Genomic DNA, 18,041 nt, shown 5'->3' on the forward strand with positions numbered 1-18,041 from the left:
CCTTTTTTCACAGCTCAGAAGAGATAGTCCCTTTTCAGTGTTTCTAAGCAAATATTGAAAAGGGACTAATTTTTTTTGAAATAAAGTCCATTTTTAAAAATGGGAAAAAATCCATTTTTTTGAAAATCAAAAAGTTATAACCCTAGTGATCACGGCCACAGCCTCACAATATTCAATGCAGTGATGTGCTGAAATTAGCAATTAGGGGGGAAGTTCTGCAAACACAATGCTGGAATAAGAAAGTGGAGGAACTTGAACTGTTAGCACCGTATTAAAAAAGGATATTATTGCTGTACTTGGACAGGAGACAAAATATTTATGCTGCTTACCTACGCGTAGCTTGAAGTCATTGAAGGAATGCTTGTTTATGACATCCAGTTTTGCTCCCAGGGCAAATGCAAACTCCACCATAGTCCCAATATGCATGTATTGTCTGTCAGGCTCCTGAATGTAAACACATAGACATATCCTGTAATGCCACTGCAATTACCAAAGAATCCTCAATAGAGATTTGCTCTCTGTAAATGTTGCAATTTACTGAAAACTTACAAGAAGTCAGTGTTTTAATTCTAGAGTTACAACCCTATATACTTTTACTTGTTCCAACAGAATCACAGTACTTTGGATTTATTCCTGATCAAAGTGGGATATAAACGAACAAATATAAAAAAAATAATTAATTAAATTGAGCTCAGTGTGATTTATTTCTGAGTAAACATGCATAGGATTGGGCTGTATGCTATTTACGCCTGCGCACAGCTCAGTTTTGTGTCAGCTATGTTCTTGTGGAAAATCAATGTGCCTGGTCGAAATGGGTCCTGGAATAGCTCCGAGTGCTTGTTGGCCCCTGGGTAAGAGATCTGCTTTTGGTTCCCAGTAAGTAACAGACTCACAGCTCCCCTTGCAAGAACAGGTCACTCCCTCCCTTCTATGATCCTTTCCCTCTTTGCTCCCCTGCTGGTCTCCTGAATGATGGGAAGTGCAGGAAAGAGGATAAGGAATTGTGCTGGGTCTAAAGCTGGACGCCATGTTGGCCCTAGACATTTTGGCACCTGAGGCGAACCACAAAATGGTGCATCCTCCTGCGAGGGAAGAAGGGGTGAGTGAACATCTACACTGGGAACAAGCGGGTGGGGAGGGGAGAGGATAAAGAGCTTCATTGGGAACAAGGGTGGGAGGGCCCAGCAGTGCCTCCTATTTGCTTAGAGGCTGCTGTACAAGTGGCATGGGGGAGGCTGCCAGGGAGGTGGCAGTGCTGCTGCCATCACCATGGGCAACACATTCCTTGGAGACTGGATTTCCTGTCTCTCTGGGTCAGGCCACCCAAGGCGGTGGCCTCGCTTTGCCTCCTGGGTGGGCCAGCCCTAGCTTGATGCAATAGGCCCTTCAAGTCTCGGGCCTTAAGACAAGGGTCACCTGTGCACACTCTCCGTTCCAGGTGGCACTGCCCATTTCATACTGTACAGATAGAGGGAGCCATCCCACCTGAGAGGCTCATATCTGTTCATTTGTGAGAGGGGAGGGCCCAGCTGTTTTTTTGTGCCAGGTTTTCACACATACTTAATGTACACCAGTGTACAGGACCCTCTGAGCTGCAACCATGGACTGTAGGAGAATAGGACTGAGCTGTTTTAATGTTCTGTGAATATGAAGCATGATTCTTTAAAAATATCCTACTTTCTCTATAGGCATAAATTCTCACTCAGAAGTTGAGTGGGAAGCGAAGGAGAAAGAAATAAAGGGTGGGGTTGAAGTGTGGATGGGGTTTTTTTTTTGGGGGGGGGGGTAAAGTTTAGCACCACTTCACAAAATGTAGATGAGATTCTTCAAATATTGGAACACCAGGGAAATTATGCAGGAATATCATTTTGCCTACCCACCCACCCACATTAGGCATTGCTATATAATGCTGTAACAGCAATAAAGAAATAAAACACTGTTCTGTAATAGCAGGGTGTTTATGCAGGTAATGAAAAGCATATTCAGAGTTAGAAAATCCAAGTGCTTGAGTGTTGTGTTTCATTGGAGGGGAACTGTCTTAACTGTATTTCCTGAGATCAGGAGCCAAAAGTTGCACAGGCGCATGCAAATGCTTCTGGGAACACTGGCATAGCTGAAGTTGGCAAGCCTCATTTGGGATGCTCCTAATATTCCTCCCAAGTTTTGGAAGCAGCTTTTCAGAGCCTTTGAACCGGCTTGGTGGGGAGATGACTTAGAAGCTTCACTGCATTCCCAGATGTGGCCTTTTGCACCCCAGACAAAATATGGTCCCTACAAAGTGGACACAGTAACTTTGACGTACCTGACTATGTTCCTGGCTGGGCATTGCACTTAGCCCTGTGGCTGCCATGTAAGTGCTCCCAATGGTCTTGATCTTTTCAACGCCACTAAATTTGGGTTTCGACAATAGCTGTGAAGAAATAAGGCACTCAGGTGTCTGATAGCGAAATAATGCATCAGCATTGTTAATACACACGCTTCCCAGGGCTGCTTCCGGGCTGCACTTGTTTGGAGCATCTTTCAAGCACATTTAGCAGATCCAGAAGCAGAAGCATTAGTTGAGACAGTAGTAAAGCCTTTTATTTAAGTTTGGCCCAATCTCACATAGGACACGGGTAGGGGATCATATTTTACAGCAAAAGGTGCCTGCAGGTGAGAATAGCTCCCTGAAACCCAACACATTCTGAGCCTTAATGCAACTCTTGGTTTCACTGAGAAACTATTTTAACATTTTGCAAAAGGAGCTCTGGCAATTCATTTTCTGCAGTCAGTGTTACTGCGACATCTGGATTTGCGGCGCTGTTCTCTTCAGTAGTGGCTTATATAAACTGCCTTAGGCATTTTGATAAGGTAGAGTGCTGCTTTTGTGGTGGGGGAGGGGAATCAACTGCACTTCTGAGCAGCAGAAGCAAGAGGCAATGACTTCTCATCTGACCTGTCTTTGTCACAACCTCTGCTGTTTCCTCTCTGCTGCAGTTTGGCCTCCACCAAATTCATCTCCCTGTCCACTAGTCAATGTGATTTACATAGTTATTCATGTAAATTAAGAACTTAAATGTAATTAATGATGCAATTATTTCCACACCACTCATTTCAATAATGCCAAGGACATTCATCTCAATGCAAAGGAATCTAGAATGAATCATAACCTAGAATTCTGGTAAACATAAAAAACCACTACTGGCCATTTAGGAACACAAAAGTCATCCATGTGTCCCTTAAATGCTGCATGGATAATGATGCCATTTTATGCAGAAGTGCCTATAAAGACTGCATTGGTGTGTAACTCTACATTTCTACAGCAGCTGGTGCCCTCTCTGATTCAGAGTGCAGCTTCTGCCAGTACAAGCCTCTGCCAGTATTGGCTGTGCTGGCTAGGATTTATTTATTTATTTATTTATTTATTTATTTATTTATCTTTCCTTTATGAATTGCATCCCACAAAGCATCTCAAAGTGATAGTGATTTACAGTATAAGAAAAATATATTTATTCTATTGTATTTTATTATTTGATTATAGAAAAAACCCTCAAAGTGGTTTACAAAAGATAAAAAGTAAAATCCATGGAAGTTTACAACCCAAAGCTTAAAATATACAAAAGTTAAAATACTAAAACAGATTAAATCACATTTTTACATTCCTTTACCTGTCACAGAATTGCTCTACAAGTCACTATCCTGTGTGTCAAACCATAAACATTGCTGATTCTCGCTTGAGTCTTCCTAGGCACTGGTCAGATTTATAAGCCCTTCCTACATAATCTTACGAGACACCGAAGGGTCTTGTATGGGCTATACTTATAAGAGATGACTTAGAAGGATAAGCAAGTTTTAGGCTTACAAACAAAACATGGAGGCCATAGTCCAGCGTAGAGTTAAATGTGTTTAAGTTAACTGATTTAAATGGAATAAAATGCACTTAAATCTGTTTTGAATTGGGGCCACAATGTGGGAAACTCTTCTGTAACGAAATAATTTCTTGCTTGTCCTTTAGCCAAACACAGACATGATGTACTTACATCATCAAAGTCAGCAATGATCTCATTTAGAAGCCGGAGGCATTCTAAGCCCTCTTTGTTGACATCAGATTCTGTATAAAATTCTTTGAAATCTGGAATGGAGGCAAACATGACGCAAACACAGTCATATGATTGATGGTATAAATCCTGTTCAAGAGAGAAGAATGAGAAACCAGTCACAAAATGTTCTCAGTAGAAGGCGTTCATAAAACGAAGTACAGATTGGAAAGAAAAAGGATGGATGAAAAGTTCGTGTAAGGTGTGCTTGCACCTATTTAGTACAAAGATAATTTGCTGATGTTTTACTACTTTTTGCTTTATAATAAGCCATGCCCATCCATGAATAATTTCATCAAGTTACACTACCTAATTAACCTGTTTTATTCAGTTAAAGTACCTCTCTATATAACTGGCTACACATTTTACACCTGTGGATATATTGGAAACAGTTCAGTGACATTCAAGGAACAGGTTTACCAAGCAGGTGACAAAAGCCCTGAAGCCTGCACCTGATTTGATCCCATTTCTAGTGCAGTGCAAAAGGACCAGAACATTGTTCTAGTGAAACTGAGAGATTTCTGTCATTTGGAAGCCTGGCAACTATGACACTGTTTTCTCAATCTTTTTAATTAAGTTGGAAGTGCTTGAAAAATGCTACAGCAAAAGGAAGTCAAAGTTACTTATCATCATCATCATCATCATCAAAGTTCTTCATCACTTCTAGGCAAGAAAAATGGAAATGAATACTGTTCCAGAGGCCCATTTGCTCCAATGTACAAAAGAAGAGAGCTGCCAGATCAAGCCAAAGACCCTTCCAGCATCCTGTTTTCAAAAGTGCCAACCAGATGCTGATGCCCACAAGCAGGACACAAATGCAAACTCTTCCATAGTTGTCCCCCAGCAACTGGTAACTTACAGATAAAAACTGCTTGTTCAGAGCAGACATAATGCAAGAAGGTATCATTGAGAAAGCAGTAATCTCCTAACATCGTTAAATATCAACAGACTCTAGAACACAAATAGTACTTTTTGGACTGAGTATGTTTGGTCTCTTTACGCAGTTTGTCACCAAAATCTTCACTGATGTTTCTCTCATATTGGTCATCACTGCAAAGGTCATTTGCCTTGGCTCACGACATAATAGCTGGGGATGTTTCCTCAATAGGCTTTCTCCCCTCCCCTTTTTTATCAAAGATTTTCTTGTTTTACAAAAGTGTTTGCAATGTCTGCTTTCTTAATGGGCAACCTATGTCCAAGTGGGGCTAGAGAACGGTGCCTTTCCGGTGTGTTTGAGGGACTAGAAAAAAATATTTGGAGTTGGTACATAGACCTCAGGAGAGACAGAGGTCTGATTTTTGCAGTCGGCTTGCAAAAAGCAACCACAGAATTGGAGGACTCCAAAGACACATTGATCGCTTTGGAAAGGGTGGACCTGTGGCAGCTTCTCAAAGGCTTGCATTGCCTGCCTGTTTTCTCATGTTTTGAAGTTATTTGCAAGCAAACAGTTATTATAAAAGGCAAAGTAAGGCCTGTGTGATCCACTCTGCAAAAGAAAGCAAAGCCCAGTAGCCTTGCCCTTGAAATTATCACTGGGCAACTGGGGAGTGTGTAAAACCCACAGTGCACACCAGAAATAATCTGTCACAGTCTATCTCTCTCCTGTTTTATTCTTGGAAACAAACTAGAAATGGAGGCAAGCTGGTATGCCAATTCTCACTTTCAGTGAGAGGGCAGTCTATAGTATGCTGTGTGCGCACTGGACCAGATTTGTTCCTGGAGGTGTGCAGGTGTTCCTGAAGGTTGTCAGTTTTATTTCAGAACAGCGAAGATGACTAAAGGTGGTGAGGACTGACCTCATTCTTCAGGTTCCTTGCCAAGAAATGTTCAGCCACGTGAGCAGGCAGCACGTTCTCCAGTAGCAGCCGGTTCAAATTCTCCATGGTCTCAATCTCCTCACGCTCTTTTTTGAACTTGTTCTTCCACAGGAAATCTAACCTACAGTAATATTCATTCTGTTACAAAGAGGACACAGAAGTAAAGAAACAATAGGCATCTTGTCCTATCAGATGGTTTTAAGAGAGAGAGAAAAACACACCCCTCCCCCAAAACAATGAAGCAGTAGGTTAAGGTATTCATTCTACTCCAGCTGGGGCCCAAAGACAGAGGCGGTTTTAGGGCAGTGCAACCAAGGCAGCTGCAACAATCCTGTAGAACAGCACGTGAGAAGCAGGAGGGGATGCCAAACTTCAGCGTCACATAGGACGCTGCTGAAATCTGAGAGCCCAAAATCTGCCAATGTTAAACAGGCAGATTCTGTGCATGCATAGTATTACCCAGCTTGATCCAGCAAATATGACAGTGTGTGTGTGTGTGTGTGTGTGAGAGAGAGAGAGAGAGAGAGAGAGAGAGAGAGAGAGAGAGAGAAACCCTTCAGGTCAGCATCCTCATTATTATTTACTTAATTTATTTGTTAGTTGGATGGTGTCATGCAGCCAAGCTGGTGCCCAAACGTCTTGCTCTGCTTTCCTTTGGACCACATAAGCAAGGTCGAGAGGGGGGGTCTTGTCACCTGGGCAGCCCAGGATCTCCCATACACACTACACAGCCTTGCACCCCAGGGAGATCACTTTGGTGCTCCTAATGCAGAAAACAACAACGCAGGAAGCAGCAGTTACAAGTTACCAGTCTAAGAAGTCACAGCAGGTGCTGCAATACTCTAGCACTTTGACTTCACCCCCGGAGGCACACTCCATTGTCTCCTGAGACAGATGGATGACAACAACTATTTGTCACTTTTCACAAGCTTAACTAGTGATCATCTGATGGGGAGTGAGGATGGGCTGAGTTTATAGGGCCAGAGGGACGATGAGAGATGGTCCACTGTGTGAACAGATAACAGCTGAACCATCAAGTGGTGCTACTCAGAGAAGGCCCCATAGCCGGCTCACACTCCCACTTGTCCCTTGCCTAGAAAGCTGTCAGAGTGGTTATCCACTTGCCCCATACTTTCTTTCTTTCTTTTTTTTTAAAAAATCTTTTTATTGATTTTCATTTGCCACACACATACAGGAAAACAAGAAAAAAACAAAACAAAACAAGTGCATTTGAAGAAAAAAAGCACAAATGCAACTATTCACTAAATATCTTAACAAAGAAAATTAAAAGGAAAAAAAGCACTAAAAGATAAGAAGAAAAACCACAAAAAACACAAAAGAACTAATACATAGAACGCCTAACTTCCTTCCCTGCTGATTTCGGATTTCTACTTTTAATAGTTTGGTTTTTACAGCTGGTGTTGATGGTTAGTTTATACATCGGAAGTTTTATAGCTGACCTGCTATAGTTGGTAGGTTTCCTAGGTTACCTTCAATATAGACCACAAATTTATCCCAATCGTCCTTTAACTTTGCATTTTTTTGGTTTCTAATTCTTTGCGTCATTTTTGCCAATTCAATAAAGTCATATAATTTTGTTTGCCAGTCCCTCACCGTTGGTGTGTTTGTACTTTTCCAATTTTGAGCGATTAGTATTCTTGCTGCTGCTGTTGAATATTGAAATAAAGTTTTATCTTCCTTCCTGATTTCCTCTCCGATAATACCTAATAAAAAGGCCTCTGTTTTTGGGGGGAATGTGTATCTAAGTATTTTTTTTAGCTCACTATATATCTGGTTCCAAATTTTTTTCGTTTCCTCACATCCCCACCACATATGTATAAAATTACCTTCTTTTGTCTTGCATTTCCAGCAGGCCTTATTGCCAGTCTTATACATCCTACTTAGTTTTTCTGGTGTTAAGTACCATCTATATATCATCTTCTCTAAGTTTTCTCTAATAGCAGCACTCGCCGTGAATTTTATTCCCTCATTCCACAATTTTGACCATTTCTCGTACTCTATATTGTGCCCCAGATCTATCGCCCACTTAACCATGACTTCCTTAATTTCTTCGTCTTTCGTATCCCATTCCAGTAGTATGTTATACATTTTTGATAATAACTTGAGTTTACTTTCGATTATTTCAATCTGGAATTTGGACTTTTTTCCGTTCATTCCTATTTTTTTATCTTCTGTCCATATTGCGTTGATTTGATGGTACTGTAACCAGCCCGTCAGCTTTCCCTTCAACTCCTCGTATGGTCTTAGTTTCCAGCTGTCTTGGGATCTTACCAGTAAATCTTCATATGTCAATCTTTTCTCTTCCATATTTATTTTTTTAATTATTAGGATATCTGTTGGGGACAGCCACCAGGGCGTTTTCCTTTCTAACAATTTTTTGTTTTTTCCCCAAACTTCATACAAAGGGCCCCTAATGATATGACTCGAGAACCCTTTGTGGGCCTTCTCTTTATTTGACCAGAGGTAGGTGTGCCAGCCAAACCTGTTGTCCGCCCCTTCTAAATCCAATAAGTCGGTATTCTCCAGGGTTATCCAATCCTTGACCCAACAGAGACAGGCCGCTTCATAATACAATTTTAAGTTGGGGACTGCGAAGCCTCCTCTCTCCTTCCGATCCGTAAGTAATTTAAATCTGATCCTTGGCCTTCTTCCCTGCCATATGAATCTTGAAAGTACCTTCTGCCAGTCTTTGAATATTTTGGACCCTCTAATAACAGGAATGTTTTGGAACAAAAACAGCATCTTGGGAAGTATGTTCATTTTTATTGCTTCCATCCTGCCCAACCAAGAAAGGTTGGCTCTGTTCCAGACGTCCAGGTCTTTTTTGATTACTTTCCACGTTGGCGAATAATTATCTTCAATTAAGTTTATGTTTTTTGATGTAAGCCATATTCCTAAGTATTTTATTTTTTTTGCCACCTTAATTCCAGATTGACTCTCTAGTTTTTCTTTTTCATCGTTTCCCAAGTTCTTTGCCAGCATTTTTGTTTTTAATTTATTCAATTTAAAGCCGGATAATTTACCGTATTCCTCTAGTGTCTTCAGCGCTTTACCAATACTTCCATGCGGCTCTTCCAGGGATAGCATCAGGTCATCCGCATAGGCTTTTAATTTATACTCCTTTAATCCTATCCTGATCCCTTGTATCTCAGGCGTTGATCTTATTTTATTTGCCAATACTTCTAAGACCATGATAAATAAAAGCGGAGAGAGAGGGCATCCCTGCCTTGTCCCTTTCTCGATTTTAAATATGTTTGTAAGATTATTGTTTATTACCAGTTTGGCAAACTGGGTTGAATATATTGCCTGTATTCCCTTCATAAACTCGCCCTCTATCCCTGCCCTTTCAATAGATTTTAGTAGGAACAACCAGGAGACGTTATCAAACGCCTTTTCCGCGTCTATGAAAATCAATGCCGCAGGTCTGTCATTATTCCTCTCCAAATATTCAATTATGTTAATGACATGTCTCACGTTATCTTTCAAATACCTATTTGGTAGAAAACCCGCTTGGTCTTTGTGAATTAAGTTTGTTAAACACTTTTTCAATCTATTTGCCATGATGTCAGCAAATATTTTGTAATCGTTATTTAGTAAAGATATTGGCCTATAATTTTTGATGTTCAATTTATCTGTTTCTGACTTGGGGATTAGGGTAATAAAGGCTTCCCTCCAGGACTCAGGTATTTTCCCTCCTCTTAAGATATTATTCATGGTATCACAAAGTGCTGATGACAGTTGGTTTCCTAAAACTTTGTAATATTTAGCCGATAAGCCATCCGGTCCTGGTGCCTTTCCCATCTTCATTTTTTTTATCGCATTCTGAATCTCTTCTAAGTTTATGGGTTTATTTAATTGAAGTCTTTCTTCATCTGTCACCATCTTCCCTTCGCAGTTCTCTAGATATCTTTCTATTTGAATTGGGTCTTCTTTTCCTTTTTTATATAATTCCTCATAGAATTTAAGAAAGTTTTTTTGTATTCTTTTTGGGTCTACTATCAATTCATCCTATGCCATTATTTTGTTTATTACGCTTTGTTTTTGTCTTTTTCTCAGTTGCCAAGCTAAGAATTTACCCGTTTTATTTGCCGATTCGAAAAACCTTTGTCTCATTAACTTGATTTTCCATTCTATTTCTTGGTTTGTTAACATCGAATATTGTGTTTGTAGTATTTTTATTGTTTGTATACTTTGTTCATCTTTCGGGTGTTCTGTTAGTTTTTTCTCATGCTCCCTTAGCTGTCTGAGAATTTCTTCCTTCTTTTGCTGTCTGATTTTCTTCCTATAGTTGTTTTGCTGGATAAAAAGGGCTCTTAAAACCGCCTTACTGGCATCCCATACCACTTCTATGTTTGTTCCTGAGTTGAGGTTCAAATCAAAATATTCTTTTAGGGTGGCTTTGGCTTTTTCAATGACCTCATCATTATCCAATAGATATTCGTTCAACCTCCATCTGAAACCCCCCTGTGTTGCACCTTTTATTTCCAATGTTATTGTGTTGTGGTCAGAGAGGGTTCTCGGGTGGATTTCACATTTTATGGCTCTTAAGGTAAGTTCCCTCGAAGTCCAAATTTGGTCTATTCGACCCCAACTTTTATGTACCTCTGAGAAGAAGGTGAACTGCTTTTCTGTTGGGTGCTTATGCCTCCATATGTCTATTAAGTCCATATTTTCTTCCAGATCCTGAAATGATTTTGGTAACTTTCCTTGATTTCGTTTTTTCTTTTCTGTTTGTCTGTCAATTTCTGGTATTGGCACTGCATTGAAGTCTCCCAATAGTATCGTCCTATTGTTTTCTAATTTTAATAATACTTGTTCTAATTTCTTAAAGAACTCAGGTCTATTCGAATTTGGGGCATAGATATTTACCACGTTGATCTTTTCCCCCTGGAAGCTGATTTGTACCCCCAGTACCCTTCCTTCTTCGTCTTTATAAATCAATTTGGGTTCCCATTTTTCATTGACATATGTTACTACTCCTTTTTTTTTTCCTTCCGTGGAGTTTATGAATTCCGTTCCTAAATTCTTGTTTACCAAAACATGTTTATGTTTTTTGGCCACATGAGTCTCTTGTATACAGATTACATCCAATTTTTTCTTTTTCAACACATTTACAATTTTATTCCTTTTAGTTTTTTCGTTCAAGCCATTTACATTCCATGTTAAAATTTTTAAGTTCATGATCTCTTTTGTCTACCGAAAAGTCAGTAATTTACCGATTTAGATTCGGGTGGATTTGCCCTCTGTTTCTTCTTCTTCCTCTCCCTCCTCTTCCTCCCCTACCTCTTCCTCCTCCTCCTCCCCCCCACCCTCTGCCCCCTCGCACCCCCCACCCTCGCACCACCCCTTTCTTCCCTTTCTCCACCCCTCCCTCCATATCTCTCCTCCATCCCCCCAAGGTCTTTTTCATATCTGCATAAGAATTTGCTGACTTCCTGACTTTCCGTTATCTTAAATCTTTTCCCTTTATAGAAAAAGGAAATCCCTTCTGGGAATTCCCATCTATGTTGTATGCCATTCTTTTTTAAAGTGTTGACTATTTGTTTGTAGCCCTCTCTCTTACGAAGGAGTCTAATTGGTATTTCTTTAAAGATGATGATTGGTCTTCCATCAATTACCAATTTCTTCTGATAGCTTTCTCTCAAAATTATATTTCTCATCTCTATCGATTTGAAGAGCACCAGACAGTCTCCTGGGACCTTATTCAGTCTGTTTTGTTTGGGTCTTATTTTTATTCTGAAGACATTTTCTATCGTTTGCGCGACTTCCTCTTCTTTCATAGCTAGCCACCTCGCCAGTTCTTTGATCATTTTTCCTTTGATATCTTCATCTGTTTCTTCCCCTACTCCTCTAAATTTTAAATTTAACTGCTTTTGTTTCATTTCCATCAGGGCTAAATTGTCTAAAACTTGGTCTTGACTCTTGCTCAGTTCTCCAAAATTCTCCTTTATCTTCTCAGCTTCTTTTCTCTGATCTTTCATCTCTCTTTGTAATTTTTTATTTGAGTCTTCTAAAGACTTAGAGCGGGTTGTTAGTTCTTTTATCTTATTTGACAATTCTCCCACCACACCCTCTATTTTTTTATCAATAGAAACCTGCATCTCTCCTAGCTTTTTTTCCATGTGGATTTCGTTCTGTTTAAATTCCTCTTTTATTTTCAACCATAGTACGTCTAAGTCTCTAATTTCCTCTTGTCTTGAGGTTTTCCTCTCTATTGGTGTTCCCACTGACTTCTTTCCGTCCTTTCCCGCCATTTGCCCACTCCAAGCCTACCCTCACCCCCTGATTCCTAAATGTAGACAGATTAGGATTTCTTATAGCTCTCCCCTTGAGGGCGCACAATCTCAGATAATTTTGGTTATCTCAGCAGAGGGCACCCTGGACAGACAAGGACAAAAGTCAACGTATCGGTATTTCCACGTTATAAATTCTGTCCTAGCTCAGCCAGTTGCCGTTCATCTGCTATTCGACGGTAAACAGGCAAAATCACAAAATTAGTAACAATTTAGAAATATGGTAGTAAACTACCCTCATCTACCATCGACTTGCAGTGTTATACTTGAGTATTTATAAATAAGAAAAGAGGCAAGAAGAGGGAAGAGAGAAGATGAAAAAAGAAAAAGAAGGAGGAAAGAAGAAAAAAGAAGAGAGGGGAGAAAAGGGGGAGGAGAAAAAAGAGCAGGGAAAATACACAAGAAGCGGAAGCAATAGGGGTGGTTAAGATTAAAGGGTTTTCCCAGTTTTACATGTTAACAATGACTGGTTGTTGACTGGTTGACTGGTTGGTGCTCCTATAAGGAAAGGAGCGGGGCTAAAAAAAGAAACTGGGAGGGTGGGGAGCAAACAAGGAGGGGGGAAGAGGGGAGAGAGGGAGGCAGAGGAGAGGAGCCGGGCGAGGAGGTCCGAAGAAGCTTCGAGGTCTCTCTGCAGAGCTTAGATATTCCACCGAGGGGGGGGGCGAGGTCTGAAGCAGTTTCCAACTTTGCGGCTTTCCCCCGAAGATGGAGTAGTGGGTGGAGTTTCTGCTTCTCCCGGGAGAGGTGTTCCGCGCTTGAGTCCGTACCAGAGAAAGCAGCGGCTTCCGCAGCCCAAGTAGTTTTGAAAATGTGATTAAATCCTTAGTGAACCGATCCAAAGTATCCAAGTTCCGACAAGATTACTGCCAAGCAGGGATAAGCGGGGATAGATGCTGGTGTGCCGTATGTTACGGGTTTTTGCGGGGGGATTCCCTCCCGCCGTTGGTAAGTTGTGAAGGAGGTAGATTGTAAAGAGGGGTGGAAAGCCGAGAAAAAATTAGGGAGGAGGGGAACGAAAGTCCAAGATTGTTTTTTACGCCGCCGTCAGGGCCAGGGAGGGGAGAAGAGTTCGCCCTTCAGCGCCGTCACGGTCTGTGTACTTTCCTTCTGAACAGCTCTCCCCTTTTCCCCTCCTGCCTTTCTTGCCTTTCCGCTTCTGGCTAAAGCCTCCGTGGTCTTCTCAGTGTTCCCTTTAAACCCTCCTCAGACTCTCCTGTAAAATAGCCAAAACGATACAAAGTCTCTAAAGTTTTTCTTCTCGGTTAGTTACTTTTCTGTTTAGTTACTTTTGCCCCGCCAAACTCCCGGCGGGGACTTTCCCTTCCAGATTTCTACAGCGGGTGGGTAAAAGTTTCTTTGTTTCACTCTTCCGATTATAGTCCCAGCGCCATCTTAAGTCCGAAATACAGCTCGGGCTCCTTAACTTAATCTGTCGACATCCATCGCTCCTTGGTCTTTATTTTCGATTTTTCCGCTCCGGCATTTATTACTCAAAGCCAAGGGCGACTGTTCTTAAAATTACGGAGATTTGTCGCGTCTTTCAGTGAGAGCTAGAGGCATTACCACACGGGGTCCGCAGAGCTTACCGGAGTGCGTTTCTCGGTCCCATCGCTCCTGAGTCTTCCCCAAAAAATAGAAAAAACCCAAAGGAACTTCGGGACCCGTCCAACGCTGCTGGTTGCGCTTCCCTCAAGGGGGCCCCCCTTGAGATTTTGGGGTCGCAGTGCCTTTGCGTTGCCCCTCAAAAACCCTGTGCGGCCCGGAGAAGTCGAACCGCAACTTCACCGCGCTCCCATACTGCTAGCGATCCAAACCGGAAGTTTTTTTTCCCCTTGCCCCATACTTTCTAAATAATAATAATAATAATAATAATAATAATGATATATCACCTGCAGGTCTCAGGGCACAGGATAAAATTACAATATAAAAACACAGAATACATAATCAAAATATAAACAGAAGCAGCGGAATAATACCCCCCCCAAAAAACCCTCTAAAAAGTTAAAAACAATTAAAATATTTTTAAAAGACAATTGAAAAGCAGTCTAAAAGAATGAAAAAAGGCCTCTCTGCTTGGCAGCAGCAGTCCTTTTCTAGTCTGTCAGGCCCCTCCCTCGGCCTGGTGGAAAACGGCAGGAGCCGGACCCTCTCCACAGGGGGCTGAGGGGTTTTGCGTTTGCCCCACTGCTTGCCCCGCAGCACCTGCTCCTTACTGATGAATCAGAACAAACGGGAGTCCATGGAAAACCCAATTGCTGTTTCTTTCAATCCAGCGGCAAAGAGAGGGTTTCCCCGAATGAAGGTGGCAGAGCAAATGGAGGTGTGAATGAGCCCATCCTATTTATTACACAGGAGAAGTTACAAAACAGTTTTTTGAAAGAGGGCTTCCAGCCCAGTGGAATGGTCCCTTTCTATTTGCCCCTGCGGAAACAGCGAGTCATGAAGGACTTGAGGGCGAGCCCATGTCTGGGTCTAATCTGGAGTCTGCAGACGAATCACTCCTGGTGGTTTGGGATAAGAGCCGAGGATGGGAAGTCTCAGAGGCCACAGGTGTCCAAAACCTCCTGTTATGCCTACCGGCGTGGTTGCTCGAGAGCAAACAGGCAAGATCCCCACTGGTCTTTTCAAAGGCTTTATTATTGGTGCAAAAATATTTACAGTGCAGAACATCTCAATTCCATGTCTTGCTCAGTCACTAGCAGAATCTGAGAGTGGGCGGTCCTTAAACTTTCCCCAGCAGGGTAGTCTCTTGACCCCCAGCCGACGCCTCCCCTCTCTGCGCATAAACCTACTGCGCAGAGAGGGCGTGGCCAAAGGGGGACCTGCCTCCCCCCGCTTTGCTCATGCACAGTTCTTTGGCTCTCTCTTGCATGTTCCGAGCCCTGCATCTCTTCCCCACTAGAGGCGGGGCTTCCCTCCTCCGCGGAGGAAGTGCTGTTTCTCACGATCTTTGGAGGCTCCCTGTAACCCAGCTGCCCTTCCACCTCTCGCCTCTGAGCTGATGGCAGTTCCCTGACACCTCCGAATCACCTTTTTAGAGCAGTGGAGCTGAGGGAATCAAATGACAGTGGCCAACAATATATTTGGGAATGGATGGGGCAGCCTGGCTTCCAGGCGTACCTTTATACCAGCCTCAATTCTGCAGCGACAGCATGAACAATGTTCAAACAGAACAAGCTCTAGTAAGGCGGGGGTGGGGGGGAAGCAAAGAATTGAAAATTATAACAAAAAGAAGAAAACCTTGGGAATAGTAGCTCTGCTTCATGGCTCCTATTTAACTCACCTCAGAGAAGGGAGATTTTCAAAGCAGGGCAGATCCAAAATGCAGCAGAAGACAGGGCAAATATGGGTAAAGCCCTACTTAATATACAGGCTGTTCTAAGATAGTAAAGGAAATGCTAAAGAACCACAAATCTGCAGTTGAAATAATTTACAATGACATTTTCTGTTGGATTTAAAGGATTGGGGAAGAGAGAAGGAAATCTGAATTGGAGCGTTTTCTCTGTTTGCAAAATGGAAGCCAAGGTTGTGCTTAAAGCACTGTACTGCAAGAAACTAGGAAGTCACAGTATTCAGAAGGCTTTCCTTCCAAAGGCAAATTGCAATTTTCTTTGAATTCCCCCTGCTTCAAAAGAGGTGTGGAGAGTCATACTGGTCTTCAAACTTGCAGCAGTCTTCAAAAGAGATATTGTACTGTATTAAGTTTTACATCTTTCCTGTTTCCCTGGAGAACAGGTGCAGGGACCAAGGAGGAGTTGACACTTGAAAGACACAAAATAAAAGTGCCTGTACCAACTTTCATTCTGATGTCTCAATCTTCAGTGCAGAAACCACAACTGTGTTCTCCCTCCCTCCCTCCCTCCCTCCCTCTTTGCCATTTCCTTATCCCTCTAAAAGCAGCTGTGGGGGTTGACCTGGTCTTTAAATCTGAAATTCAGAATTGAGCCCTAAATACTGTTACCATAAAGCAGCAATGCAGCAGCAAGCAAAGGCTCTAGCAGCTCAGTCAGCTGCATGTGGCTGCAAAGCCAAACAGGATGTTTGTGACTGTTGCCATGGGAACAAAAGGGCAGTTCATTCTGTACTGAGCACCAGATGTTAGCTCAGTGTGTGTGTCATATGACCCGTACTGGAAGTACATGGGTGGAGTTTTGATTCTCACTGCTGTGGAGTGCAGACATGCTCCTCTGTACTGATGTAAGAGACAGAAATAAAGAATGTAAATAGATTTCTGTCTGCTTCTTTCCCTTCCCTGGGGATACCAAAGGGGAGAGAGAATGAACGGTGTGTTCTTCTCACACATCTGGGAAGAATCGCCGAGATCTCGCCTGCTTATCTGCCGGGAGTAGCAGCGGGGAGGTCGACAAGGAATATCTGCCGGTGCCTACGTTGTGGCACATTCCTCTGATCCAGGCAGAAATCCAACAGTGGTAGCAGAGGATGGTCCTGAACAACAATAGTAGCAGAGCTGCTGTTTTCATCCCTCCATGGAAGTCTGCAATGAGAGGTTGATCCTCTGCACCTACAGCCTACAGCCAGAAGCTGACCAGACGAAGTGACAGCCAAGCCACGGAGCCCAAGGTATGAGAAATTTCGGGCTTAAAAGAGTGAACGCAGATTGAGTTATTCTCTGGTTCATGGGAGCAGAGTTTGGGAAAAACAGCTCCGAGTGAGTGGAAGGCTTGCATTCCAGAGATTCTTGTGGTTTCCTGTACAAGAAAGGAATGCACTGTTGCTAAGCAACGCCCGTCAGAGAAGTGGAAATTTACCGGAAGTGGGCTGACTGTAAGGCTGTGCCTGAGAGAGGCGAAAAACAACTTTTGTTTTGGCTACAGTATCTCATGAACTGTTGGAAAGGGACTTTCCAAAGCAGCCAGCGTTAAGAGCTGCCAGGTGGCAAGAGCGTAAATCAACCAGCTTTTGGATTTTAGCAGGCTTGAGAGTGAGTGTTAAGGCAAGGACTCGAAATGGATGCCAAGAAAGGGGGAGCCCTGCCTAGCCCACCCCTTTTAACTAATGATAATTATTCATCTTGGTCTATTAAGATGAAGGCCCTGTTGCAGAATCAGAGACTGTTTGAGGTGATTGAGAACCCCATTCCTGCAGCACCAACACGTGCTTGGGAGTCACAGAATGTGAGAGCCAGGACGGCTATAATTCTGTGTGTTTCAGATTCCCAGCTTGTGCATATTCAGGATTTAGAATACGCGCGAGAGGTTTGGGACACTTTGCGAAGGACACATCAGAGAGATGCAGGTTCTTCAGCGTTGCTGTATTTTGAGAAGCTGACCAATCTGAGGCTTGCGCCTGATGGAGATGTTCAAGCGCACCTGACGGAAATGAAATATCTGCGTCAACAGATGGTGGAACGTCATTTCCGTTTGCAGGAGGAAGTGTTTTGCTTCATGGTGATAAACTGCCTGAATCGGACTTACAAAACCGTTGCCAGTCAGCTTGGGTCCCTTCCAGCGAACGATTTGACCGCGGAGAGGGTCTATGCCGTGATTCTTAATGAACATGACAGACTTGCAGCACTGGAAGTGAAAAAGATAGGGGGAGGGAAGAACGGAGTTCTAACACCCCACTGCTGTTGCTGCTGGAGAAAATGCGGTAGCTTTAAACGTTGTCCAATGTTACAATTGTGGGCAAACTGGGCATCTTCAGCGGAACTGTAAGAAGCTGCGTCAGCACAGAGGAGCCAAGGTGAGCTCCACAAAGTCTGAGACGCCAGGCAAAGGTCATACCACGTCAAAGGCAAAGACTGCAAAGGCTTTGATGTCGCTAAAGGACACACCAGAAGCGGGGAACTTCTTTGTCCTAGACACCGGGTG

General features: G+C 42.6%; 1 protein-coding gene across 2 annotated transcripts in view; it reads right to left on the reverse strand.

Moving 5' to 3' along the window:
• ADCY2 (adenylate cyclase 2) overlaps positions 1-18,041 on the reverse strand; it is a gene marked incomplete at its 5' end in the record, with an annotated part of 151,361 nt that overhangs the window by 7,349 nt on the left and 125,971 nt on the right. For both annotated transcript variants that reach the window (XM_081917731.1, XM_081917732.1), the window contains 4 exons: positions 330-444; positions 2,303-2,410; positions 4,020-4,166; positions 5,873-6,031. In XM_081917731.1, the coding sequence (XP_081773857.1) occupies positions 330-444; positions 2,303-2,410; positions 4,020-4,166; positions 5,873-6,031 (529 nt within the window). The remainder of the gene's footprint in view (positions 1-329; positions 445-2,302; positions 2,411-4,019; positions 4,167-5,872; positions 6,032-18,041) is intronic.

This window comes from Podarcis melisellensis (assembly GCF_964234715.1).
Source record: "Podarcis melisellensis genome assembly, chromosome: 7".
Lineage (NCBI taxonomy): Eukaryota > Metazoa > Chordata > Lepidosauria > Squamata > Lacertidae > Podarcis > Podarcis melisellensis.